Source organism: Pseudorca crassidens, chromosome 1, assembly GCF_039906515.1.
Source record: "Pseudorca crassidens isolate mPseCra1 chromosome 1, mPseCra1.hap1, whole genome shotgun sequence".
Taxonomy (NCBI): domain Eukaryota; kingdom Metazoa; phylum Chordata; class Mammalia; order Artiodactyla; family Delphinidae; genus Pseudorca; species Pseudorca crassidens.
The window spans coordinates 194,686,895-194,713,924 of record NC_090296.1 but is presented as its reverse complement, the minus strand read 5'-3'; the positions used below and the strand labels follow the sequence as shown (position 1 = coordinate 194,713,924).

The following is a 27,030-nucleotide window of genomic DNA, read 5'->3' as shown; positions in this document are numbered from 1 at the left end:
AAACGTGGGGAGCTCCATTTTAAACGTCAGAACTGATAGAGATGCCGTAAAAAGGAAGATGTGAGATACTAACACTAGGGAGAGAGGCCAAGGGCAGAGGTTTAGACTTAATGTGATGATGAAGCAGTGAGAAGGACTAGATGGTAAAAGGAAAGATGGTAGTGGTTTAAAACTCGTTATGGACGTGAAGCTCTCTATTCAAAAGGAGAGCTTACACAGAAGTCCCAATATGTCAAGAAAGAAAAAAAAAAAAAAAAAAAGGAGAGAGCTGTTTTGTCTGCATCTAGGAAGAATGCACCAGAACTCGAGCTGCTGGACAGCCCTCTGCCTCTGTAGCAGCTCCCAAGAATCCACCAGTTTGAAAACCAAAGGCATGCCTCCAATGATAAAAGCCAGAAGGTCAAGGTTGGTGCATTTGGCTGGATGAACTTCCACACTTTGGTGGAGGGAAACAGTGGAAGATATTGAAAAGGAACAACCAGAGAGGTAGTAGAAATAGGCTTATGTTGTAGCCAGGACCTGCCCAACAAAACTGACTCAGTAGAGAAGAAAAACCCTGAGACCAGTGTGAGCAAGAGCCAGCCAGCCTGCTGGGGGATGAGAGACCACCCAGAGGAAAAGGAGCCACCCAAGCTGATAGCTGCCAACCTACAGACACGGGCAAGAGTCCATCCCAGATGAGCCAGTCACCAGCTCACCTGCCAGCTGGCCAGTGATGCGTGGAAGAACATCGTGACCTAAGCCACTAAACAGAGAGCAGTTTGTTCTGATGTAAAAGACAGTACAGGAATTGATGCTGTAGGTACCGCATGATCATAACTGCTCTAGAGGATTTCAAAAAGCTTTGCTTTCTCCTCTTCTATCTTTCAAATTGGCTATCATGAACAGTAATCACCCAGCAAGTGTTGTCAGTACTGCGTTATTACTATTATTGTCAATTAACACTGGAGATGGGTGGAATTACAGCGCCAGCGTATATGACTGTACGTACCCAGTCATATTTATGAGTTACGCAGGAGCCTAACGGGTGCACAGGGCTTTCACATACTTTTGCTTTCTTACAGGTAGAAAAAAATGCAACCTAAGTTAATATGTATATCAACAATAAACGAACTCACGACGTTGGAAATTAGATATATTTTGCCAATTTTCTAGCTGTATTTGGAAGGTAGTTGCTATGAGCAAAAGAGGGCTGACAGTGTTTCAATGCAAAAATTAAGAGACATTAAAATCAACAATGGGAAAATAATTTGAGCCTAAAATATTTTCCAAAGAATGTCTCCCATACTTCATGTTTTTGGTGATGAGACCTCTCTGCTGGATTTTATTTCTTACCAATTAAATGTGTTATTTTTCCCCCTATGTGTATAGTATGTGATAAGATATAGTATGTGAGTATTTGATACAGGCATATATACACACTTCTCTCCTACCTCCCACGTGATTTTCCCAGTAAGATTCATTTTTAAAAACATGTCTAATGTTTCTTGAAATAAAAAATTCATGTTTGGGTTGAAGGTGAATAACCACATTCCTGTTTCTTCTTTCTTCTGAAAAGGCCAGGTAGGGGAATATTTCCAACTGGGTAGGATTCTCCCAGTGTCTAAGGCATTTATGGACTGAGGTAATATGAGAAACATTTCTTTCCTCTTTTATAGTATGTTTATTGATAAATGTGGGGAATAAAAACATGGTCAACTGAACAAATGCTTCCTCCTGAAAGTTTTTTTTTTTTAAAGTCTAAACCCATAGATGCAAAGAACAAAAAATGAGATGGGAGTAGACAAAAACGTAGGGTAGAGAAAACAATAGGCAGTGGCAATTCACAGAATAGAAAGAGTGAAAACTAAAGCATCTAGAGACTGTGGACTCGTTTGGGGACACCAATCAGATGAAAAGAAAAGCCACCCCCCGACACTACCCTATAAAAGACCAGCAGTCCAGAAGCTTCCGGTCAGCTGAATGTCATGCTCTTAATCATGAATGGATAACCCCAAGTCAAACTTTTGAAGAAAGTCTCCAGATGTAAGAATAAAATCCAACTAAAAAGTTTAAAAAACACTGACAGTACAGAAAAATCTTTAAAAGATAATCTTAAGAGATAGAAAATATCATAGCCATGGAATAAGGACAAGAAGCTATAAAAAGGGAGACAAGAGGAAAGTTCTTGGGAATTAGACATTTTCAAAAATAAAAATTTCAGTAGGTAGGTTAAAAGTGGAGAAGAACTCGATGACTAGAACAAAAAGGGAGAGGGACGGTAGGGAAACGTGAGTGGAGAAGAAAACTCTAATCAGACACGTGAAAAACTAGAGAACCAGAAAAAAGAGGAAAGAACGGGAGAAGAAACGATCAAAACCAAATAAAGAGACAAATAAACAAATAACACACTTTCCAGAAGTGAAGTGACTGGCCCTTCACACTGAACATTCACACGAAGAGCCGGGCACAAGAAATAATAAGCCTCACACCAAGGTGAAAGTTCAAAATTCCAAGGGAAGAACAGTTCTCAAAATATTAGAGAAAATTATACAGAAATCGAGCTCAGAGACAGAATGACATGGGCAATCACAACAGCAGTGCTGGATGCCAGAAGAAAACAAAACAATGCCTTTAAAATTCGGAAGAAAAACGCTTTTCATACATCAATACTATACCCAGCCAAACTAGCAATTAAATGTGAGGCTACAATAAAGACATCTTCCAGTTGGTACCTTCCTCTGGAAGGTTCCATGTTTTCTGGCTGCTGAGCCTTTCCTAATGTTAGCCATTACTCACATTACTTATCAGGCCTTCCCTCTCCTCTACTCCCCACTTTCTACTTTACAAGCTAAACTCCATCCTGGAAGGTATAGTTCGAAGCCGTCACCACCTCCAGGAAGGATTTTTCTGTTTCTGCCAGAAGGGGGCAGTCTGTTCCTCTGGAGACTCACAGACCTCTTTACTCCCCTAAAACACTTCTCCTCTGCTTCTGATTAGTGTGATTTAAGGCCACGACTTTTCTCCCTAAACAAATACTAGAAGTTGTCTACAGCAAAATATCTGCCTGTTTTTTTCTTGTGGCTCTGGTCTTGCAATGCCTTCCCTACTCACCAACTGTGACCAATACACTTTCTTCAATATAGTAGACATTTACTAATGAGAGCAATTGACTTAAAATTTAACATTAATCCATTCTGCTAAGAATACCACACCGAACCCATTTCATCTCTGCTCCAATGCCTTCCACATCCAGATTTCCCAACTCAGAGTCTCTGCACGTAGGGCAGGAAGGATCATTTTTGGGGAGTGAAAAGGAAAAGAAAAAAAAAATTCTTTCAATTGAAAAAAAAATGATCTTAGGAACCAGCAACATCCATGCAAAAATGTGTACATGAATGTATGTAAGAGCATTATCCACAATAGCTTAAAAATGGAAACAACCCAAACGTCCACCAACTGATAAATGGAGAAATAAAATGTGATCTATACAGACGATGGAATATTACTCAACAAGGAAAAGGAACGGAGTACCAATACATGCTGTAACAGGAGTGAACATTGAAAATGTTACATAAGTGAAAGCAGCCAATCACAGCAGACCTCCTATTGCATGATTTCATTTACATGCAATAACGAGAACAGACAAATCTACAGAGACAGAAAAGTCGAGTAGTGGTTGCCTAGGGCTGCGGTGTGTGGGGAGAATGGGACATGACCACTAATTTAGAACATGGGACTTCTTTAGGGGACAATGAAAATTTTCTAAAGTTGGTTATAGCGATGCCTGCACCATGCTAAATATTCTAAAAACCACTGAATTGTACACTTGATTTTTAAAAAAAATTTTATTTATTTATTTAATTTTGTCTGCTTCGGGTCTTAATTGCTGCACGCACGATCTTCTTTTTTTTTTTTTTTTTAGTTGTGGCACGTGGGCTTCTTAGTTGTGGTATGCGTGCGGGATCTATTTCCCCAACCAGGGATAGAACCTGGGCCCCCTGGATTGGGAGCACAGAGTCTTAACCACTCGACCATCAGGGAAGTCCCACACTGTACACTTTAAATGAGTGAACTATATCTCAATAAACCTGTTCTAATAAAAAGATCAATGTGGGAATAAACTAAATTCCTATATTATTTGTGTTTAAGACAATATCATTTGTGTTTAAGAGCACTAGCTTAAATAGGGCAGGCTTTGCAAAGTACGGCAAACCTGAACAAGATCAAAATGTGCATCTGGGATCAGAAAACACCAAGTTGAAAGACAAGGTCATATCAGTTACTTGCCTCAAAATAAATATTTAATCTGTTCACTGTAGAGTTTACTAGTTTAAGAGAAGCCATACTAAAGCAGTAGTGAAAACTATTGGGTTTTATGGGAATCACAGACGGCCTGGTTATATAACCTTACGTAGGTCACGTAATTTCAAAAGGTATTTTCTCTAGTTTCACTCCTTGCCAATCACCTTATTTCATGGGCATATTCTTGGCAATTAATGGATAATATATTTCATATTTACCAGGATCTGAAAGCACTGTTGAGGTTTATTCCAGGCATCTGCACACACTTAGGGCACATGATCTGCAGGGTTGTAAGTTAAAGCACCCACTTAGAAAGGCTTCCTGTTCGAGGGACACTATCATAGTTACAAAACAAATGGAGAAAACGTTTTGAGTCTTCCAAAATGAATGGAAAAAGTGTCTGAAAGTCTCTTAAAGTAAACAATGATTTCGTATATTTTTGAACTTTAAGGTTTCATTTTGAGATACGTCCCACAAAGGCACAATGATCTACTGGTGGAGGAGAGGAGAGTAAAAATAGCCTAATGAATGGCCCATCTACAATCCTTCTTTTGTATGCCTTCTTCAAAGATATCAGAATTAAGAAATCAGGCCTACCAAACCATGATTTTAACTAAAAGTAAACTTAAATCCTGCTCTCTGTATCTTCTTTCAGAACATATTCCAATTCTCACTCACCCTAGTGTAACTCATTTGAATACATCAGAGGTTTAAGATGTGGGCCTAATTTTAAAGAAGAAAAATGGATGTAGGTAAACTATTTTCATTAAACATACGATATAGCCCTTCAATTATTTTGCCTTTGTTTTAAATTCTCTTCATTTTCTTTCATCTCTACTTCACTTGTAACTATAAGCTTTTTAGTCTGTATGACAAATAACACGAATCTGGTTTGATTTAGGAACAATATTATGATCCACACTGGGTTGAAAAATATTTAAAAGTTCTATGCAGCTGTGTCACTGAACTCAGAACTTACAGCAGTGAGAGACAAAAATGCACCAATCAGATAACTAAAGACTTTGTGGTTTGTGAAAAGCAAACCTACAAGACACTGGGTTGTATGATGATGTGATATGAGCCTGTGAAACTGTTTAATTTTGGTATGTGAAAAAATCACAATGAACGAGTGCAAATAGAACACTCTTATTTCTGGAATACAGACTCATTTATTTTTCTTGACTTTTCTTTTCACCCAGGTGCAAAATATAGAGTGTAGAATTCAGATTCTAAATTGCAACTTATATTAGCTACACCGCAAATTTGGGGCAATTAACTTCACTAGTCATACATTCATTATTTAATTTCAACTTCATAATTTTTCTATTGCAGTAAGAACATTTAACAAGAAATTTATCCTCTTAACAATTTCTAAATGTAGATTGTAAATTGCAGGCACAACGTTGTACAGGAGATCTCTAGGACTTAATCATCTTACATAACGGAAACTTTCTCTCCATGGAATAGCAGCTCCCCATCTCCTCCTCTAGCCCCAGGCAACCACCATCCTGCTCTCTGCTTCTAGGAGTCTGACTACTTAAGATACGTCATGTCAGTGGAATCATAAAGTGTCTGTCCTTCTGTGATCTGCCCTCCACTTTCATCCATATTGTCACAGCATAATGTTTTAAATGGTTCACTTGGGTAGGGCAGATTAGTTGGTGGCAACTGGGCCACACCTTGCTTTATCAGTTCCCTGCCTCTGCCCTTTATGAATCCTCTCACAGTCAAGACTGTGTCGCACCTGGAGATGACTTCCCTGCTCGCTGAGGTGAGAACACTGTTTTGATGTCCCGAAGTCCTGCTTTTCTTTTTAAAAGTCAAGGTCTCCTGGCAGCTCCCCTGCAAACTACTATGGCAGCTGGGCTACAGGTCACATGCATATTACATAACGGCAGTCCATGCGTTCAAACGAGCATCTCCAAGCCACGATTCCCATAGCAACACACAGATTTTACTCATCTCAGAGATGAAGCAGCCAGCAGAAGTATTCTAATGTTAGTTACCCTCGATTTTCTTTCTTTTTTTTTTTTAGCAAGATCAACACGGCACTTTTTTCGAAGCAGTCATTTTTTCAAAAGAAAACCAATGAAGACTGTGTTAAAATATGTTCACTTAAAAGTTACCGAGTTACCACACACACCAAGGCCCTCTGAACATGAACAACAGTCGATGCTTTAGAAATAGCTGCTATTTGAACGAATGCATGGGGAAAAGAATCCAAGTCATGGCCATTAGAGAAATGAAACAGTCTCAGCTGAATTCTGTACTTCTATGTTTCATATGTCTTTTCCAGTCCCCCCTTCCATATATATGCACTTTGTTACTGTGGGATGGAGAAGAAAGTGCTCCAAGGGAACAATTTTAATGAATAAAATCCTTTCTTGTTTTATTTTTGAAAAGCATAATGCGATCCATTTTGTAAATATAAGAAAAATGCCATCATAAAACACCTAGGGAGTAAAATTTGGGAGAAAAATTGTTGTCTAAGAGAATAAACATTAGCTTGAAGAATGTCTGTTTTTCTGAGCAGAGAAATGGTTTCCTGAAAAAACTGAAGTAAAATCCTTTTGATATTAGAAGGAGTTTTTCCTCTTTGCATATTCAGGGATCCTTTCTGTGTGTCTAAATAAACCATCCACCCACGGAAACAAGTTGCCTGGATTATAAAACAACATAAAAGGCAAGACCACCCATATATCACACTGCCTTTCTCTGTCAAGGGAAGAAAGTACATTCCATTTCTTGTACCTCTCTTCCGCCAGAGAGACCACATGTGCACTTCAGGAGGAACTGCCACAGGTGGCCCATCACGGACCCAGCACGACCTGCAAAGAGCCTGGCGGAGAACGGAGGGTTTTACCTTTGCTTTCTCCAGCTGGGCCTGGGCCTGTCGTCGTGCTTCTCTGCGCACCGTCTCCCGATCTTCCTCCAAAGAAACATCTGAATCGGAGGGACGGCTGGTGTAGGAGTCTGCCGAACCCTGGAGAGGGAAATCGACCTTTTAAAAGAGATTGCATCGGGCTTCCCTGGTGGCGCAGTGCTTGAGAGTCCCCCTGCTGATGCAGGGGACATGGGTTCATGCCCGGGTCCGGGAGGATCCCACATGCCGCGGAGCGGCTGGGCCCGTGGGCCGCTGAGCCTGCGCGTCCGGAGCCTGTGCTCCGCAACGGGAGAGGTCACAGCAGTGAGAGGCCCGCGTACCGCAAAATAAATAAATAAATAAATAAAAGAGATTGCATCTGTGAGGTCTGCAATGGCCACGTCTCACTGACACGGCAGTCAGCTTCCTAGACTGTGCTATCCATTCCTGAAAAGAGGAGAAAATAATCCACCTGGTGGCAAACCAGCTCCACACATGGCGCTCTGGTCTGCAGACCACGCACTAGGAGAGCTGTGCCTTCCAAATTACCATTCCTTCCCAAACCTTATGGGCCAGTTAGCAGCCTTTCTGGAAGCCAGAACAAGTTCTTCGTATCAAACCAGCTCTGTGCTGCAGTGCGCCGCAGGGCACAGGCGGGTTTCAAGGAGAGCTTCAAGAACAGCCTACAGCTACAGCGAGAATTTCCAATTAGAAAGAAGACAGGCTAATAACACATACAGGAAAGTCGAGCGAGTTACCAACTTGAACTCTCTGAACTGTCTCTACCATAGATGACACCCACTTTCATCTGAAGCATCCTTTTGTACCTACCTCCGTATTCACCTGATAGCTCCTCTGACAAACCTGTAATGCAATAGCCGCCAGCTTCCCTCAGTCTTTAAGCGACACATTGTTTTTCAATCCCTTTAAATAGATATTTCATCAAAGCTGTCTACGGAAAACACCTGCCCGGGAGAGCTCCTAGGGCAATAAATCACAGAATAGGAAAAGGAGCTCGGAGGATTACAGGACTCTCTCCCGTTCCCTCTCCAGCAATCAACATATTACTCATCACGGGCGCCCCGGACAATCCTCACTGTACCAGCAGCAGAAACAACGACAAAATAACGTCTCCCCTCAACGAGAGCCCTGGAGCTTACAGAGATGTCCGAATTCTTCAGCCTTCCTCCCTTGGCGCGTTTCAGAAGCCTGACCCAGGTGGCCTTCATCAGCCAGACAGCGCCCTTCTCGTCCGCAGCTGCAGCCCCGGGCACCGATCCTCAGTGCGCGCTGAGCCCCGCAGAACCCCTTCTCTGTTCCCGTCCATGCTCTGGGCAAACCCCTCCTCTCCGTCCCTTTCTGCCTCCGGGGCTTTCACTTCCTAGCCCGGAGGACTCCAGTCCAAGGAGATTCTTATTTTCCCATTCCAGCCAGTGGGGAGGGGAAACAAACACTCCTATGATTTCGATTGCTTTAAAGATAACACTTCAAGTGCATCCAAAGGCATCAACTCGTCCTAAACTTCATGCATCTTATTACCCTATTCTCTTCCCGACTCTTGGATCGTTAAAAGACATTAGTTGTAAGAGAGCCTTTAAAACACACACACACACACACACACACACACAAACCAACCTAGTGCAAAACGTATGCAGTGACATTTGCAAGTGCAAAGGTCAAGCCTTATCTTCAGAGATCTGGAGGGGGAGGGCGGAGGACGCGCTCACCGCACTGGGCATGCTCCGTGTGTAGCCTTTTTACGCAGACGCTCACATCACATGGTTAGTCTCTGTCAGATTGCCATTTTGCATCCAAAGTGTAAACATCTGGAAAGGGCTTTTTGCTTCTATAGTAACAGGCACCTGTAATGTTTGGCGTGTTTCTATTTCAGATCATTCTCTCAAAAATAAAGTGTAATCTCTCCCTCTTTTTTTTTTTTCATTTAAGGATCTCTTTCCATTAATCTGCTGCAGAAAGTATATCCTATGCCACTGGACAATTCGTAGATAATAAATACGATATACACTGATGGGCGACCAAAATCAAATCGTGCTCATCCCTCCTAGTATCAAGCCGCTCTTGACGGCTCTCGATTTCCTAAACAAAATGCGAGAGATTTGCCCATTGCGTTAGGTCTTGAAAGTACTCACAGCGCTAAGCAATGCGTTTAACGGAGCTCAAAGTGACTTCGAACTGCTTCTGCAACTGAGAAACTACCCTTCCAAATAAAGTCACTGGAATAAATAACAGTGTGAACTGTTATCACGTAATTACGAAGAAATTTCAAAGCTTGGTTGATTTATCAGGTGGCGTTAAGATTCACAGAACAATCTGGTCCAAACTCTTCTTACAAATAAAGTGACTGGGGCTTGGGAAAGAAAGTTACTTATTAATTTCCACTACTAATGGAATTACATTTTCGAAAGTTTATGGAGAAGCACACACTTCCAGGTTTCTTAAAGTAAACATAAAATACTATCACTGCATTCCGAGCTACATTTCTGTTTGAGTGTCCTGGTGGGGATTGTTTTGTAAAGTCTCATGCGAATGAAAGAAAGGATTCTTATGAAAATCTTCCTTACTTTCCCTCCCTCCCTCCCTCCCTTCCAAACCCTCCCCACCCCCATTCCTTTCATTTCTAGGCTAAGACCAATCTTCATGACTTAAACACCAGAAAATACAGAATAGAGGCTTTAGAATAAATGTTGTAGATCAAATGCACCCTCATTGTGGTATCATAACATAAATCAATAAATAGATTACTTATCTTGTTATCAAGTGAACGTAAAACGCGTGAGGAATAGGAAATGCATTGCAAATTTTTCATTCTAGTACAATTCACAAGGGAGACGGGTTTTTCTACACCAACACACAGGCTAGGGGATTCCTAATTTTCCCAGAGGGTTTCCTATAGCAGGGATAGCACAGCAGAAAATTACCATGAAGCATGATTATATCCCATAAAAGACATCATGCCCCGTAGTCACAAGTGCCGGCATTTTAAACCCAGTCACCCTGACAGGATCAGGTCATGCCTCAGTGAGATACAAAGTTTCTGTCATTAAGAAGCCCATAATGAGAGGAAGAGAGTAACACACACACACACACACACACACACACACAATTGTGTGTGATCTCATTCCCTTTTGAACAAAATAAGCTTTAAAAAATCCTTTGCTCATAATCAGATGTAGCTTTTAATTACACGGTCATTTTGAGACCTGTTTCCAGGTTGAAATAATTAAGCAGTTTAAGAGCCCCTCTCCACTGAGTTTTGGCAATGATCTTTTTTTTTCTTATAATTTTTTAAACATCTTTATAGGAGTATAATCGCTTTACAATGGTGTGTTAGTTTCTGCTTTATAACAGCAATGATCTTTTGAATACTTGCAACAATATATTAACCTTTGACAATATGATGTGTGACTTCAACTGATGTCCACGTGACTTTCATTCCTTGGATATGTGAAGTACACATTTTCCAAATACTTTTCATTGTAGAAGTTACATGTATCCATTACAGGACAAGAGGCACACAGATAACATTTACTTTAAATTCTCCCATCCAAAGAGAGTCACTATTAAATGGTAGCGCTGTTTAGCTTCCAGAGTTCTTGCATTTTTGAAAGTCACCCTCCAAACGTGTGCCTTACAATTAATCTCCTTCCTTTTGGGAGTGTGGATTTATGCAGTCAGAAGTGGCGTATCTAATTAAGCTTTTGCCTTTGGTACCATATGGACTTTCTGGGTCATTCTGACTCAAGTAGCCTTCAATCAGGAAGAGCTGGCAGTCACTTCCGTAAATCCAGAAAAGGTTAGCACAAGATGTACCCCTGATCTCTCGGGTTCCTGCAATATGATTAGCTGAACTTTTGTAGTATCTGTCCTGGCAGGTACATCACAGGTGTCCTTTTCCACATCTTAATACTCTCATTCCTCATCATGCGGTCCTAGAATGCAACCTGCAGCTAATGTCTACCAATAGCTCACCTGGGATCATTTATTTTTATCCTCAGGAGTCTCACTCCAAGTTGTGTTCTTTGCTTACTGGAGACTTTAGTTAATTGGATTAACTGATGCTTCTATCTATTATTCAGTTTCTGGCGTTTTCCAATTTATGCCAAATATTTACACACAAAGCATCAAGCTTTTCCTTTAACACTTTTTTTTTGTAGTGATAATGTTTGCTTTTTTCATGCTGTTCTCTACTGTTTCAATCATGTCTATTTCCAGGACGGTTTTTCTTGAATGTTCTTGTACTTCCTCTCAGCCTACTGAGGACCACCATCTTGGATCCCAAGTGGGTCATCCATTTCTGTAGGAACTCTTCGTATGAAGCCTGAAGCAATGCTCTTGGGCAAAATCAATTTCTCATAGTATCCCAAGGCTACCTTAATTTTAGACAAAGCTGTGTCCCATCCAAAATACTCAAGACTTCAAAGGTATAGGACTCATGCATAAGACTCCTCGTGTACAGGACTATGCTAAGTTCAAAAATGACACGGGCTATTCAGATGAAGCCCATTTTCATTAATATTGTATACTCTGGTTTGCCAATGTCACAAAATTACTATTCAAATCCATTCAATCGCGAAAATCTCAGATGTGACTGGCCTGCCATTTGGCGAAACTTGAAAATATCAACAGAGGTGACAGTGATAAATCTATCACCACCCCTGTTGTGGGGATGGTGTTCATCCAAGTTCATCCCTGTTATGATTAAGTAAAAGCTAACATATTAGCTTCAATTTTCTCAAGAGCATAGGAAAATTTGTAAACTTTGTGTAAGTTTCATAAGTACTGGTGAAGAGATTAAATTTTGCCCTGAAACTAAACCAAACCAAACTGAACAAAAACACACACCACGTGCATCTATTCAGTACTTACTAATTTGGAACCATAAGTGCTACAACTGTAAGTTAAATGCTGGGACTATGACTTAGTTTCCATCATGAAGCTTGATATTCTAGTGAAGAAGACCAATTAAAATAATTATCAGAAAAATAATTACAGTTGAGAAAACAGTGAACAGGCTGAGACGAGAAAATGATGATGGGAAGATGCTACTTTAGCTGGGAAGACAAGATGATCATCTGAGATGATATTTAAGCTGAAATATCCCAAAAGATAAAGAAAAAACAAGTTAGCCTTTGGATGTGCTGAGAAAAGCAAGACAGGAAAAGGGAATGGAATATGCTAAGGCCCCGAGGACAAGGAATGCTTCGCAGTTTGAGGAAATGAACAGAGATCAGTGAGGCGAACGTGCTATCTTGCAGGTGTACTTATTTAAGCCTTCTCTCCTTTCCCTTCTTTTTCTCTCTGCAGGTGACACACCTGGAATATGTATTCTGGGAATCCTTTTCATTTATGTGGCATCACCTCACAGAAAAACTCCTTCTACATGTTTGATTTTCTTAATTAGGAGCGGTATTTAAGTTGTCAGTAAATTCCACATTATTGGGAAAATCCTGTCTTCTGGGGTTTAAACACAGTTCTCTGAATTTCTTCCTTCTAAATCCAGGGCTATCTCTTAAAGGCTAACATCGGTATATTTTTGAGATTGTTCTATATTACATTAATTCGAGCAATCAATTTATTAAGGCTAGACTACGTAGACAAGTGATAATAACTGCTAATTTTTAATGAATGCTTACACTGTACTAGGCACGGTGCTGATTCACCAGTGTTACATAATTTAATAATTAATTTTCTCAATTTTTCACTGATGAAGAAACTGACATAGAGAAGTTAAGTTACCTGAGTGAGGTTACAGAGCTAAAAATCGATGGGGGTAGGAATTAACCTTCAGCAATCTGAATTTAAGTTCCATGCATACATCAGTTCAGAAAATTAAAAGCCAGAACAAATCCCTACATGCAACTGATGTTTCTATTAATCAAAAACATTTTTCTTTCTTTTTTTTAAATTGAAGTATAGTTGATTTACAATGTTGTGTTAGTTTCCGGTGTCCGGCAAAGTGATTCAGTTTATCTATACACACACACACACACACACACACACACACTATATATATATATATATATTCGTTTTCAGATTCTTTTCCAGTATAAGTTATTGCAAGATATTGAATATAGTACCCTGTGCTATAGAAAACATCTTTTTCTGTCTGCCAGGCACAGGTATAAACTTTTCTAAAGGTCGTAATGTGTCACGATGACTCCCAAGTTCTCACCTCTATCTCTGCTGAGCTTGGCACCCTCCCCCTCCTTTCCTTTCTGCCTGTCCACGTCCCTTCCCCATCCCCTCACTCACCCCCCACACATATACATCTTCACAGATTCTCAAATTTTATCTTCCTCAAAGGCACAACGAAGGTGCAATGAACCAGATAGTTTCTCATTCATCAGTGTAACACAGTTTTGTGAAAAGTTGCCTGATACCCTGAAATTTTCCTCATTCAGAGTATCTCAGTTGTAAAGCATTCTTTTTTTACTTATCTGCAATGGAACGCAGGTAAGTAGAATAGGAAAACAATGGAAGTCAAGAAAGCAGGTATTTAAGTTTTCCCCTTTTCCCTGAAAATGAGCATAACTGTGGCAAGCTGGCCTTCAGCAGCCTCTTTGGTAGCTACTCTGGCCTGAAGCTGGCTGGAATTCAAGGGTCTTCTGACTAATCTTTCAGTGCAATAGGAACAGTTGCTAGTTTTCAGCACTGAAACTAAAGTTACTACAGAGTAGAAATGATAGGTCCAAGTCTCAGAGATGTGACTAACTTACATATTTTTAAGAGTAATATATTAAAACACCGTAATGACCAAACTATTCCTCGAATTGAGGGTATGATGGATGTTTACGTTTCGTAGAAGAGTCCAATATTTGTAAAACGTGACACTGTTAAAAAGAACCACTATGAAAAAGCTAATATTAGATGGGAAATTTAACATTATTTTGAGTTTTAGATTTCAAGCATAGGATAAATAATTTCCCTTCACAATTACAACAGTGTTTGTGTATGTTGGGGGAGTTTTTTAGCCTATGATATATATTTACTGATGGCGATAGATTACAAGTGTTTTTTCATGCTAATATGATTTCTTAAAAATTTATTTTTCATTCATGAGAATAAAAATGAACAGGTAAGAAGAAGAAAATTAGTGGTCTGGGAGAGCTGGACTTTCTCAAAATATTGCTGAAAAAAATTAAAGGAGTGAATGAAGCCACATAGAAAATTGGTATAGGAATTCATGATGGGTATGGATATAGCAAGAAACTCTGAGTGGGCATCACTACCTTTAGTCTTTCTACTGAATCATTCCACTCAGCATACACACATTATTATTTCCCTCTGCCTACTCAATCAATGTGATACACCACATCTACAAAAGAAAAAAAAACACATGATCATCTCAACAGAAGCAGAAAAAGCATTTGACAAAATTCAACATCCATCCATGAAAAAATATCTTACCAAAGTGGGTTCAGAGGGAACATATCTAATAAAATAATAGCTAAATAGATATAAAATAATAATAGATAAATCAATATAAATAAATAATAGATAAATAAATATAAACTAATAACAGGGAAATAATAGGAAATATTAATAATAGGGAAATAACAGGAAAAATAATAATAATAGGAAAATAATAAAAGCTATTTATGACAAAACCACAGCCAATATAATGCTCAACAATGAAGACCTGAGAGCCTTCCAGCTAAAATCCAGAATAAGACAAGGATGCCCACTTTCACCACTTCTATTCAACATAGTATTGGAAGTCCTGGCCACAGCTATCAGACAAGAAAAAGAAATAAAAGGTATCCAAATTGGAAGGGAAGAGGTAAAACTGTCATTATATGCAGATGACATGATACTATTATTTCCCTCTGCCTAAGAAAACCTCCCCTGGACTTCATTTTCTCTGCCAGCTTTCACCCCATTTCTTTGCTCTCCTTTGCAGAAAAAAAAAAAAAAGCCTATAAGAAGTTGCCCACGCTCACTTCAGTTCTCTACGGATCTCTCTTAAGCCTACTCTCTCCCACCGCTGTCCCCAAAACTGCTCAAGGTCATCAGCAATGAATCAAATCCCAGGGTCAATTCTCAGTGCTCATCTTAACCTATTGGTAGCATCGAGCCTGGTTGTTTAATATCACTCTCCACCCTTTATTCACTCACTCAAAGTTGCTTTCTCAAAGCACTCTCTCTCGGTCTTTCTCTTACCCACTGGCTGCTCCTGAGGAGTCTGCTTGGCTGGGATCTCCTCTTCCACCTCTCTCCTCCATCCTCCCGTCTCACATACAACCTCCTTCTTTCTGCTCCAACCTCACTGACGCTCCTCACAGGCACCAAGGAAAGCTCTCTCCCTAGATTTCCACACGATGATCACTTCCTTCAAGTCTTTGCTCAGGTGGCACCTTTTCAATGAAGACTTCCTCTACCATCCAATTTAAAACTGCAATCCCCACTGCCCTCCAGCATCACTCATCTCACTTACCATGTTCAACTTTTTAAAAATAGTGCTTTTACCTCCTAGTATACAATATAATTTACTTATTATGTTTATTGTTTAGTGTCTACCTCCCTCCACTAGAATATAACATCCATGAGGGCAGAGATTTTTTTTTTCTGTTTCATTTACTCATTTATCCTAAGTGCCTAGAATAGTGCCTGGCACAGAATACATGCTCTATAAACATGTGTTGAATGAATGAATAGGGTTACCAGAGAGAGAGAGAGCCTTTTCTTCCTCACATCCTAGACCCTGAAGCTATTCTGCTATACAGGGTCCTCCTTAGCATTCCTGAACATTTCTAAACATTCTTAAAACATTCCTAAATATTCCCATGTCTCTTCCTTACTAAAAAAACCCAAACAAACAAAAAACAAAATAAAAAACACCAACAGCAATCTTACCCATAGTTAAAGTCAATAAATATTTGCTATGATGAGTAGAAGAATAAAACAAAAACATCAGCCTGAAGATATACTTGGTATTTTATCATAAACCTCAATAAATACCAAGTTCATTAACGTAGTGTAAATGTCAACTGTCTGATGATTAAATAAACATGTTCCACAACAAGCAAGCTACTAAAAAGAAAAGTCATTACACTTAAAATGTATATAGCACCCTTCCAAGAAATGTAAGAGAGATTTTGACATTTTAAAAATGTAATTAAAGCTTATTTTCTATAAAGCGTCTTCTTTTCCCATTAATTGCACTTCTTCATTCCAGGGACTTAAATTTCCAATCCTAACACTGCTAATGACTCACTGTGTAGCCATAGGCAAGTCAGGCAAATATTCCCCAGGCTAATTCCCCCTCTGCAAAATGAGTACAGTAAATCAAAGCTACCAGAAAGAATATTCTTGAGCATTTCCTTACAGATGGTGGAAAATACATTGTAAATATGACATATTCAAATAGACTGTTTACAGACTGTTACTTCTCATACACTGCTCCTGCTGGTCCTATGAGAATAGAGTTTAAATTCACAGCAGAAAAAAAAACGTGACTGTACATAGAACTTCTAGTAAGATGGAATGTTTAAAAAATCAAGTCAGCACAGGAGGAAGATATTTCTTCAAGCAATTTTGGATCATATATTTAAAAGGAAAGCACCTATTAACTGGACAAATACACAACTCTGGAACATCTTAACAGGCTCTCTACTACTAAATAAAGATCATATCAAAAGATATGTCCAGCTGCGAGCTTTTTCTTGAGTGGCAGAACAATCAAACAATGAACCTTGGATCCTGCCTTCCAGAGAGAATTCTCCCAGGTGGCAATGAACCATCAATCCACAGACATTAAAGGACAGTCAGCACATGTATCCTCCAGGGAACCCCAGAGCTGTGAAAAGGGATATGGCTTCAGTCCTTAAAGATTTCACCCTCTAAAATTTTCTTTCCATATACATAAGTTTTTCTCATTGATACGAAACACAGCAAGAGAACAACAGACATAAGCAGACAAAGGTTATGGATACAACATTCACAAAAAAAATCAGTTACCCACAAGCATCTGGAAAAAAATTTTCAGTCTCACTAAATTAGACACAATACCATTTCCTCATTAAACGAGTACTCTCTGCAAAGTGCCAATTCACAATGTTATGAGGACACGTTACAACCAATGCTTTCACATCTTGTTCATAGTTTTACTTTAGTACAACCTTTTGGGAAAACCAAGTTCTTTTTGTTTGTATCTAGATATGTATCTAGACTAATATGTATCTAGGCTAATGATTTCACTTCTGGGACCTGTCTTTAAAAAATTCTTAGATTATGGTTCATAAACTTAAACTATTATACAACCTTAATAATAGTTACAGAGACTAAAGGGCATTATAGGCAAATGTTTATCATGATCGTATTTGGTAAAAAAAAAAAAAAAAAGAAAGAAATTAAAAAAAACCCTGAATCATTTCTATAAATACATACATTCATGTATGTAAAAATACTAGGAGTACACAAAAATAACAGGAGATAGAGGACTAGATTCATTGTTTTTTAATTCAGGGGACTAATTTTAATTTTTTTCTGTAATGTTACCATTTTTGTGATTAGAACTAAAAAGCTCATGCTTGTTGCAATTGAAATGTCTAACAAAACACTCTGAAAATACTTCTGGTGTTGTAAAAAGAGTGTTTGCAGATTCATATTTTCCCTAATTTTTTGATTTAACCTTGATAGTTTTTTGCCTGTGGGGAAGGGAAGCAAACTTGGGATCTTCTGAAAAACTCTTGATTCAAGTCAAAAAAAAAAAAAAAAGAAATAGAGTAAATGTTGATGCAGGAATTGTATCAGGAAAGAAACAAGAATTAAAAGAAAAATACTTCGGCGTGAAATGTTAACATTTTAAAGTATTCCATTTCTCTGTAGACAATGTATTAAAATGATTATTTGAAGTCTCCACTGAAACACTGGGCTTTTCTCATAAGACTGGTTAAATGATTTTTGGTACTAGGTTAGATACTTAAGCAGGCCAAATGACTCAGTAATTTGGTAATACATTATTAATATACTGCTCTAAAAGTCTAACCTTCCAGAAAGATATGACTTTGGTTCAGAGAGATTTAATATTAAAAATAGGCTACACGATCAGGGAGTTGACAGGAAAAGGGCCGGTGGCGTGCAGCACTTGGTGATAAAAGCACCACAAAGTACCCTACTGACCTAAAATAGTTAATGCATCCTTTAAGCAGCTAACCTACCTTCAGGGGGTGATTTAAGAACTAGAGACAATTTGGTTCATTACAAATCTATGTTTAGAAATATGCTGCAAATTTCAGGTTGGTTAGCTGGAGATGTGCTGTTGGTTATATTAATATATTATTGTTAGAAAATCCAGACTCTATTCAGAATGTTTCCCAAAACACTGGACATATACAGTTGGTAAAAAGCAATTTATGTAATATTTCCTGTCACACAAATAAGAAAGCTTTTATTTTGGCCGTGCCGCGTGGCTTGCAGGACCTCAGTTCCCCAGCCAGGGATTGACCCCAGGCCACAGCAGTGCAAGCCTGGAACCCTAATCACTAGGCCACCAGGCAACTCCCAAGAGAGCATTTTTTTAATTGCAAATATTCAATACATGGTGTCATTCGCTGAATGCTTGTGTCCCCCCCAAATTCATATGTTGAAACTGGATCCCCAAGGTGATGGTATTAGGAGGTGGGGCTTTGGGGAGGTAAAAAATCATGAGGGTGGAGCCCTTATGAGTATGATTAGTGCCCTTGTAAAAGAGACCCCAGAGAGCTCCCTTGCCCCTCTAACAAGTGAGGACACAATGAAAAGATGGCCATCTACGAACCAGGAACTAGACTCTCTGCCAGCGCCTTAATCTTAGACTTCCAGCCCTGAGAACTGTGAGAAATGTCTGTTGTTCACTCAGTCTGTGGTATTTTGTGATCGCAGCCCGAATGGACTGAGACACGTGGAAATACATGCTCTGCTTTAAGTTTAAAAGTATAATGAACTTCAACGATGATAAAACTTCTATCAGGCAGGGCAACACATGGCTTGACAGTTTGGTAAGAAGACAGTTTGGTAAAGGTTAGAAAAGACCTGGTGACTGCTGGCCATGCCTCTGACCCTTGACCTTTGGCCTGGTGACACTGTTTCATAGATGCTACCGCATGCTTATGCTACATGCCAGAGGCTTCTACTGTTAAAACAGACAGCAAACTTGGGCCCTCCAAGCCAAAGCTAAACCGACTCTGTCTTCCACTTCATTTAAATGACAGTCATTCAATATTGTCGACAGTTAAATATTATTATCTTCCCTCTCCAACACACACATACATTAGAATGTAATGTCCACGAGGAGGGCAGGGATTTTTTTTTTTTTTTTCACCTCTGTACCCTCGGCGCCGGTGTGTGTGAGACAAGCTGGGACCTGGGACCCTTGGCTGCAGTGCCTGCACCTGGACAGACTCCTCCTTGAGCCACAAAACACAAAGAAACGATAAGGGGCTAAAAATACCTGAGTGCATGTACAGCTGGGGCAAATTACGGACGACAAGATACGAAAAGACCAAAACGCCAACTGCCGTTTCTGAAAATCCAGGAGCAAAAAGCAGGGTGTGCAAAAGCATGGTACTGTGCACGCCCCCTGCACACACCACCACCAAAGGGGTGGGCGAATCACCTAAGCTGCCCCTGCAGCTCAACCCCTGGACCTGCCCCCGCCCTCACCCTTTATAAGGAACCCACTGGCCCCCCCCCTCCCCCCAGGACAGAGTGAGCCAGGGAACCTGTTACTTGTTCTCTCTCCCCCCTGCTGCAGCAGGAGCCCCAGTAAAGCCTTGCCTGAATTTCTTGTCTGGCCTCCTATCAATTTCTATTGATTAAGGAGGCCAAGAACCTCAGTCGGTGACATATACATCCGGGAAGAAGACAAGATTGGGGGCCTTTACATTCCAGTGAGGGAGACAGATGTGACACAGGTAAATAACACAAAAATTATTTTATGACTAGCATGTCATACAAGGTAGCTCTACGTGGTCTGGGTACTAGAGACCCTGGGATTCTCCGGCCAGATGGCCATGAGCCCATTTCTCAGGACTGCCTGGGCCTCTTCTCACATTCATCCTTCTCAGGATATACTTCCCCACCCGTGTGCGCACCCCGAAACCCAGGGGTGGCCGAGGGCAGCTGTCTGCTGAGGGGGGAGTGATGAACGGGAGATCGAACGTATAGGCTTGGCTGTCCACTCACATCACGAACCTTGACCGAGCCCACTGGGATATGGGGCCTGTGTGCTGGCTCTCTCCCCACTGCCACGTTCCCACGGAGAACTTCAAGGACAGTTCTGAACTCAGACTGGCCTCCTCAGTCATTAGAAAGGTGTGCACTCCGCTGGTCCTCTCTTGCCCCCATCCAGCAGAGGCGGTCTACCACAATGCCATGGACTTTGTTGTGTTAATATCTGGATCTTCCGCTCCTGGCTGATGACTGGTCACTCACCCTGGTGCATACCAGGTGCTCAACAAGTTATTCTGGGTAAATGAATACAGTGTATGTCTATCATATCAAACTCTGGGTGATACTGGGTGTTAAACAGGTACAAAGTTAGCCTCTGTGACCTCGGTAAATGTTCCAAAGATTGTTTAGCCAATAAGATCGCATCCATAGTTCCTGCCAATGGGGCATCCAATCATGGGTAAAACAACAGCTGCACCGTCCCGTGGTCTGAGAAAACACAGAGGAAAGACACCAAGCAAACTCAACAAGGAATCTTCAGTGCAGAGAAAAGAGAAAACTGCAGTAAGCGGAGAGGAAACCAGTTCCCGAGGTGATAGGCATTTGCAAAGCCCATCAGGGGAGACAATCCTCCTGAAAAACCTGGCAAAATCTGGAAGATGCTAGAAGACGGGAGATCGACTGAGGCTGGACATGGTCTTTTCCCTTTCCTTTCCTTTTCTTTTCTTTTCCTTTCCTTTCTTTTCTTTTTTCTCTCTCCTCCCTCCCCTTCCCCCCTTCCTTCCTCCCTCCCTCCCTCTCTCCCTTCCCCCCTTCCTTCCTTCCTTTCCCTAAGAATTTTAGCCTTCTTTAATACACTTTAAGAAGGCTTTAATGGCCTTCTTTAAAACACAAATTACTATCAGAGCCCCACTTTATATTATTTATACTTGTACGTAATTTTTTTTTGAGGACCATATGCTAAAAATACACGAAAGCAAACAAACAAACAAATCGAAAGCCTCACTCCATAATGGAAGTTCAATCCTTTGCAAGTCATCCTTTTGTGATGTCCATGAAGCACTAAAGAATGTTCCACACAGTACGCAGAGAGATGCCTGGAATGGGCAGGGCCTCTGTGCCTGAGGCCGGCAGGATTTCAGAGCACCGGGTGACCCCACCACGAACGCGTGGCTGTCCATGTAAACTGTATATGTTTCATGAAGGCCAGGCTGACTAGTATGATTCTAGCCCTCCACGTTCCAACCTCTGCAGGCAATTAAATCACAGTAAAACCAACCTCCTCTTAGGGAGGAGGGGTGAGGGCTCCTACCTGTTATTCCCGACAATGCAACCAAAGGACAGCAGCCAGCAGTATAATTTCCCCAGTGGGCACTGCCTCCGAAGATGTGGTCTTAGCAGTGAGGATTAACAGCTCTGTTGATCTCACTTCTTTCTACTTTCAGAGAACCCGCTGCTCTCATTCTCAGACTGGCTTCTGGGGGTGCTTACAAGTAAGGCCGCCCACCATGAGAGGGAAATGTGCTAATTAATATAAAATTTGGATTGCATGGAGAAAAGTCTATACATTTTCTAAAAGTGGGATTCCCCCAGTTGGGATATTATTTCTTGGCTTCCCTATTCATCTTTTCTTCAGTGATCTAAAACATTAAGAATATAGCCTGATGCGTCTTCCTCTAAAAATAACCTGCAAAAATTAGTTTTTCTAATGAATCATTTCTCACTTACTTTGAAAAATAATTCAAAGAGGAACATCCTCAAAAGCATTCTTGACCCCCACGCAAAGAGTGAACTTTGATTTTCAGAGTTAGTTGTAACACTCAAGGGTTTTCAACCAATAAATCCTTTCATTTTTTTGGCTAAAGCAAAGACAAAATGAAAATGTGGCTTGGTGATTCAGTCAACATTAAAATGTATATATATATTTTAAAGGAATTAGGAACACTGTTGTTCTTGAGATAAAGCTTGAACCCGACTGAATTAAAACTAAAATTTTTAATTTAAAAAATTAAAAAAAAATGTAAAAACACAGCTTTTTGTTTGTTTCTCTTTTTAAAATAAATCTTGAAGCTATTATGCTGAGTGAAAGAAGCCAATCACAGAAGGGTAAGCGCTGTATGGTTCTACTTCCACGAGGTACCAACAGTAGCCACATCCACAGGGACGGAAAGTCGAATGGAGGGTGTCAAGAGCTGGGGACAAGAGGGGGTGGGGGATTCGTGTGTAGTGAATGCCATAGAATTGTACACTTAAAAAATAGTTAAAATGGAAAATTTTGTTACGTGTATTTTTACCACAATAAAAAAATTACCAAAAAACCCCCAACGTGGTTTCTGATAGGGGAATCCGCCCTTAAGCTTCCAAACTTAAAAACAAAAGTGACGGAGAGCGAGAAATTCTATTAAGCCCACACATATAACAAAGTCAGCTCCTGGGATTGACACATATACACTATAGATATTCTATAAACTAGACAACTACTGAGAACCTGCCGTAGAGCACAGGGAACTCTCTACTCGATGCTCTGTGGTGACCTAAATGGGAAGGAAACCCCAAAAAAAGGGGGGTATGTGTATACGTACAGCTGATTCATTCTGCTGCGCAGTAGAAACGAACAAAACATTGTAAAGCAACAATACGCCAATAAAAAAACAAAACCAAAAAACCCCCCACCAAAGTCAGCTCCAGGAAAGCAAGGCCTGCTCTCTGCTTTTTTCTTCCAGGGGATTCGGAGGGGAAGGGAGGAAGGGGAGATATTTTTTTGTTTTCTAAGTTGAAGTGTGAAATTCCAATCAGCCTCCAACGGTTCCTACACTGATTCAGGAAGATTCTTACTACCAAAGTCACCGTGGCATCTAATAATTACGGTTCTGAATTGGTAACTGATCTAAAGCGTGGGCCTCAAATACATTCTGCATAGAGCAATCACACCTAGAGAAAGAAATTCTGCATGTGCTGTATAATTATAAAAATCAGAGACCTTCGGGTTGTGTCAGTGTTTTAGGTAACAAATAATTTCAGCACTAAGATACCCAATTAACACTCATTCAGAATTAAAATGTTGACATATCACCAAGTATGCTGTCCTGAGTGGAGGAGAATAATTCAAATATAAAAACTGACACTTTTCAGGATTTGTACTCAGGCCTACAGGGAAGTTTACTATAATTATTGGCTGGGTTTTCTTTGCCACTGGTCCCTGTAATTTCAGCCTTCCAGGTTTCTGCACCTGCACAACCACTCCACATCCCCACTCCGCCGTGAAACGCGCACACACACACACACACACACACACACACACACACACACACCTGCGCGCGCGCACGCTCTTGACTAGACCATTTCTCTAACAAGAATATCTTCCACAAGCAGGGGAAGCATCGTGTCCCTGGATCCTAATTAACATAAAGACAATGACCCATTCAAACAGCCAAAAGAAAAGAGTTCAAGGATGCTGTGTATTTCATAATCATCATTTTCATTCAGTTCCCGGATCTGGGTGGAAACTGACACATAACATCTGAATTAGGAGCAAAGGTGTTTGAGTTGGCAAATGTAATTTTCAGAAACCTCAAAGAAATAGCTATCTACCGAGGGACATCTATAGTACATTCCCAAATTTTATACCAGGCTCAAGGAGAAAGCATTCCACGTTTCCTCATATAAAAATATCTTCAGGGCTCTAACCACACAGATTCTAGCAGGGACCAGCCAGCCCGCGCCTATTTTTGTTCGCCTTGTGAGCTAAGAATAATGTTCATGTTTTTAAGTAGCTAAAAACAATCAACGGAACAATATCTCATGACATGTGAAAATTACATGAAACTCCAAGTTCTGTGCCCATAAATAAACACTTTCCTGGCACATAATCACACTCAGTCAATTCCACATTTCCTGTGGCTGCTTTTGTGCTAGGAAAGCAAAGCTGAGTGGTTATTTCCTATCTGGCCTTTACAGAAAGTTAGTCAGCTTCTGTGTTACGGGATACGCCAGGCTTAAAATTATATAGCTTGCAACAGTAGTGATACCTAATTAATCAAATTATTCTGTAATCCAATTCCTTATTTATTTATTTTTTTTACAAGAGCAACTGAAGGGTTTATTTTTGGAGGACATCTATGTGGCACAAGAAATGTCCTGCCCTTTACAGATATTCCCTAATCGAAATTATTTATACTTAAACTAGCATCTTAGTACAGGTGGTTTTCAAACCAGTGACTACTTCAGTGGATGAGAAAAGAGTTTTCTTCTCCAAATCCATGTCCAAGGCATGTGGAAGCAGCTTCATGGTAGTTTTCAGCACTTTAAGAAACCAGGAAAATGAAAGCATCCTTCAGACAGAGATACAGGCAACACCATTCATTCAGGCATTCACTATCCCCATCTACTGATAATCATGTCTAGGCCCCTGAACATCAAGGTCATCACTCAGAGCAGGGGCCCCTGTGCATCCCCACTAAAGGTCAAGGAGAACTGAATTTTCACTTGCTCACTAGCAGTATTTTGTGACAAATATTGCCTTCCATTTCCCAGTTTCAAGGAACTAGAATACTGAGGAAAAAGTTTTTGTTTGAGGTCTTCATCGATTAAAAGCTGCGTTTTCTAATTTCAATTGCCTGACATTTTCCCAGTGCACAGCTCTGAAAGCTGAATCCAAAGAGTAAACATCTCTCAGAGGATTTAGAAAATGATTCATTTAACGATGGACTTCATCCCCATTAGCACGTGGAGATTATCTTTACTTTAATAAACGTACCTTTCTCCTTTCCTGCACTGATACACAACGGGGGGTAGGGGTGAAATCACAGGACAAAATAAAAGAGAACAGGATGCATCAGAACACTCACCTCTCTATTACTTTCAGTCTCTAATATCACGGAAAGTAGGAACTGCTCCTCAGGCTACCTGTGAGATATAGCCTTTCTGTCTTTACTAAAGGACCTTTTTTAAATAAAATTTTATATTGAAGTACAGTTGATTTACAATGTTGTGTTAATTTCTGCTGTACAGCAAAGTGACTCAATTAGACATATATATATTCTTTTCCATTATGGTTTATCACAGGGTATTGACTATAGTTCCCTGTGCTCTACAGTAGGACCTTGTTGTTTATCCATCCTATAGATATGAGTTTGCAGCCGCTAACCCCAAACTCCCACTCCATCCCTCCCCCACACCCCCTCCCCCCTTGACAACCACAAGTCTGTTCTCTATGTCTGTGAGTCCATTTCTGTTGCATAGATAAGTTCATTTGTGTCATGATTTTAGATTCCACTTATAAGTGATATCATATGGTATTTGCCTTTCTCTTTCTGACTTACTTCGCTTACGATGATCATCTCTGGGTCCATCCATGTTGCTGCAAATGGCATGATTTCACTCTTTTTTATGGCTGAGTAATATTCCATTGTGTATATATATACCACTTCTTTATCCATTCATCTTAAAGGAACTTTTCTTTAAGGGGCAGTGTAACAAATGTTAAATCTGATACTTCTTTGTTGGGTGGTGTTGGACAAGCTATAGAACATCTTTAAGGCTGAGTGTCTTTATCTAGAAAATGGGAAGGAGACAGCACTCCAGGCAAAGAGTTGTTGTGATGCTAAATAATACTTGAAAAGGGCAGTGCGGGTGCAGAGGTGCTCAGGAACTGAGTGCCATGCAGCGCTGCTCTGCTCTTCTTGTACAGGACATGAAAGGCGAAGGGAGGTATCGAGAGCGCTAAGCACTTTACACAATAAAGAAAACCTACCTGGGTGACAAAGGATGTCCTTTGAAAGACAGCTCAGCAGTTCATGAGCTTTGACTAATTTGATGTGGCCTCAGTTTTCTCTCTCAAGCCACCCCATTCTCCTTCACTCCAAACCAAGGAGACATCTCCCTTCCTTATTGATTCAGGATTAACCCCTCAGTTAAGGGTGATCTTGTGACTCTGTCTGCCCCCTACCCCCCAGTTCTACCTGGCGTCTCTTAGCCATGGACCTTCCCCTAAGCCCTCTCTACCTTCTGGAAACCTGAGATAACATCGCGTGCTCAAGTCTTTCTCATTCATCAACTGTCCTGCTTATTAGTAAGGCATTCTGGGTGATCTCTGCATCTCTTTTAATGTCCACTGAAACATGACTTTATGTTTTGTGTCTCTATATAGTTTCCTTTTCCTCTGTCATTCTGTCGATCCTGAGTCATAACTCACCCTGATGTACCTGTGATTATTTGTTTTTTCTCTAAATCAATGCAGGCATTAAGATGAAAATGGGGGTAGGGAAGGAGGGAGGCTACTTATTATTATTATTTATTTAGTTTTTACAGTCACTTCTATTCCTCTCAGGGTTGAACACCAGTGTCATCTTGGAGAGAACACCAATGTGAGTGTGTACCAATGACACATGGACTTTAGAGCTCTATGGGATAAACACTCCCCCCAAAGGAAATCACAGACCGACTGGCTTAACAATTCTAACACCTTAACCATTATATAACAAAACAAACTTTCTTCAAAAAGGAAGAATCTGAAGGAGCACATAGGCTAACCCCAAAGGCTTAAGAAAGCAAATGGAGAAACCACGAGAGGAGCCGCACAGAGCAATGGAGGGCTTGGATTTTGCCATCAGGTCGACTCAAGCTTGAATTCCGGTTCTACCTCTTACTAGCTATGTCATCTTGGGCACCTGTTTAAACTCTCCAAACTCGGTTTCCTCATCTGTAAATTGTGG

At 40.3% G+C, this 27,030-nt stretch overlaps 1 protein-coding gene across 4 annotated transcripts in view; it reads right to left on the bottom strand.

Annotated features, from left to right (window-relative positions):
- The window catches only part of CACNB2 (calcium voltage-gated channel auxiliary subunit beta 2), a 400,175-nt gene that overhangs the window by 131,571 nt on the left and 241,574 nt on the right, over nt 1-27,030 (bottom strand). For 2 of the 4 annotated variants that reach the window (XM_067704528.1, XM_067704538.1), the window contains exons 1-2: nt 8,308-8,813; nt 7,148-7,267 (exon numbers count right to left, since the gene is read on the bottom strand). In XM_067704528.1, the coding sequence (XP_067560629.1) occupies nt 7,148-7,267; nt 8,308-8,376 (189 nt within the window). In that variant the 5' untranslated portion in view covers nt 8,377-8,813. Of the gene's footprint in view, nt 1-7,147; nt 7,268-8,307; nt 8,814-27,030 lie in introns of those variants that run through there. The other 2 variants (XM_067704511.1, XM_067704518.1) reach the window with 1 other exon arrangement.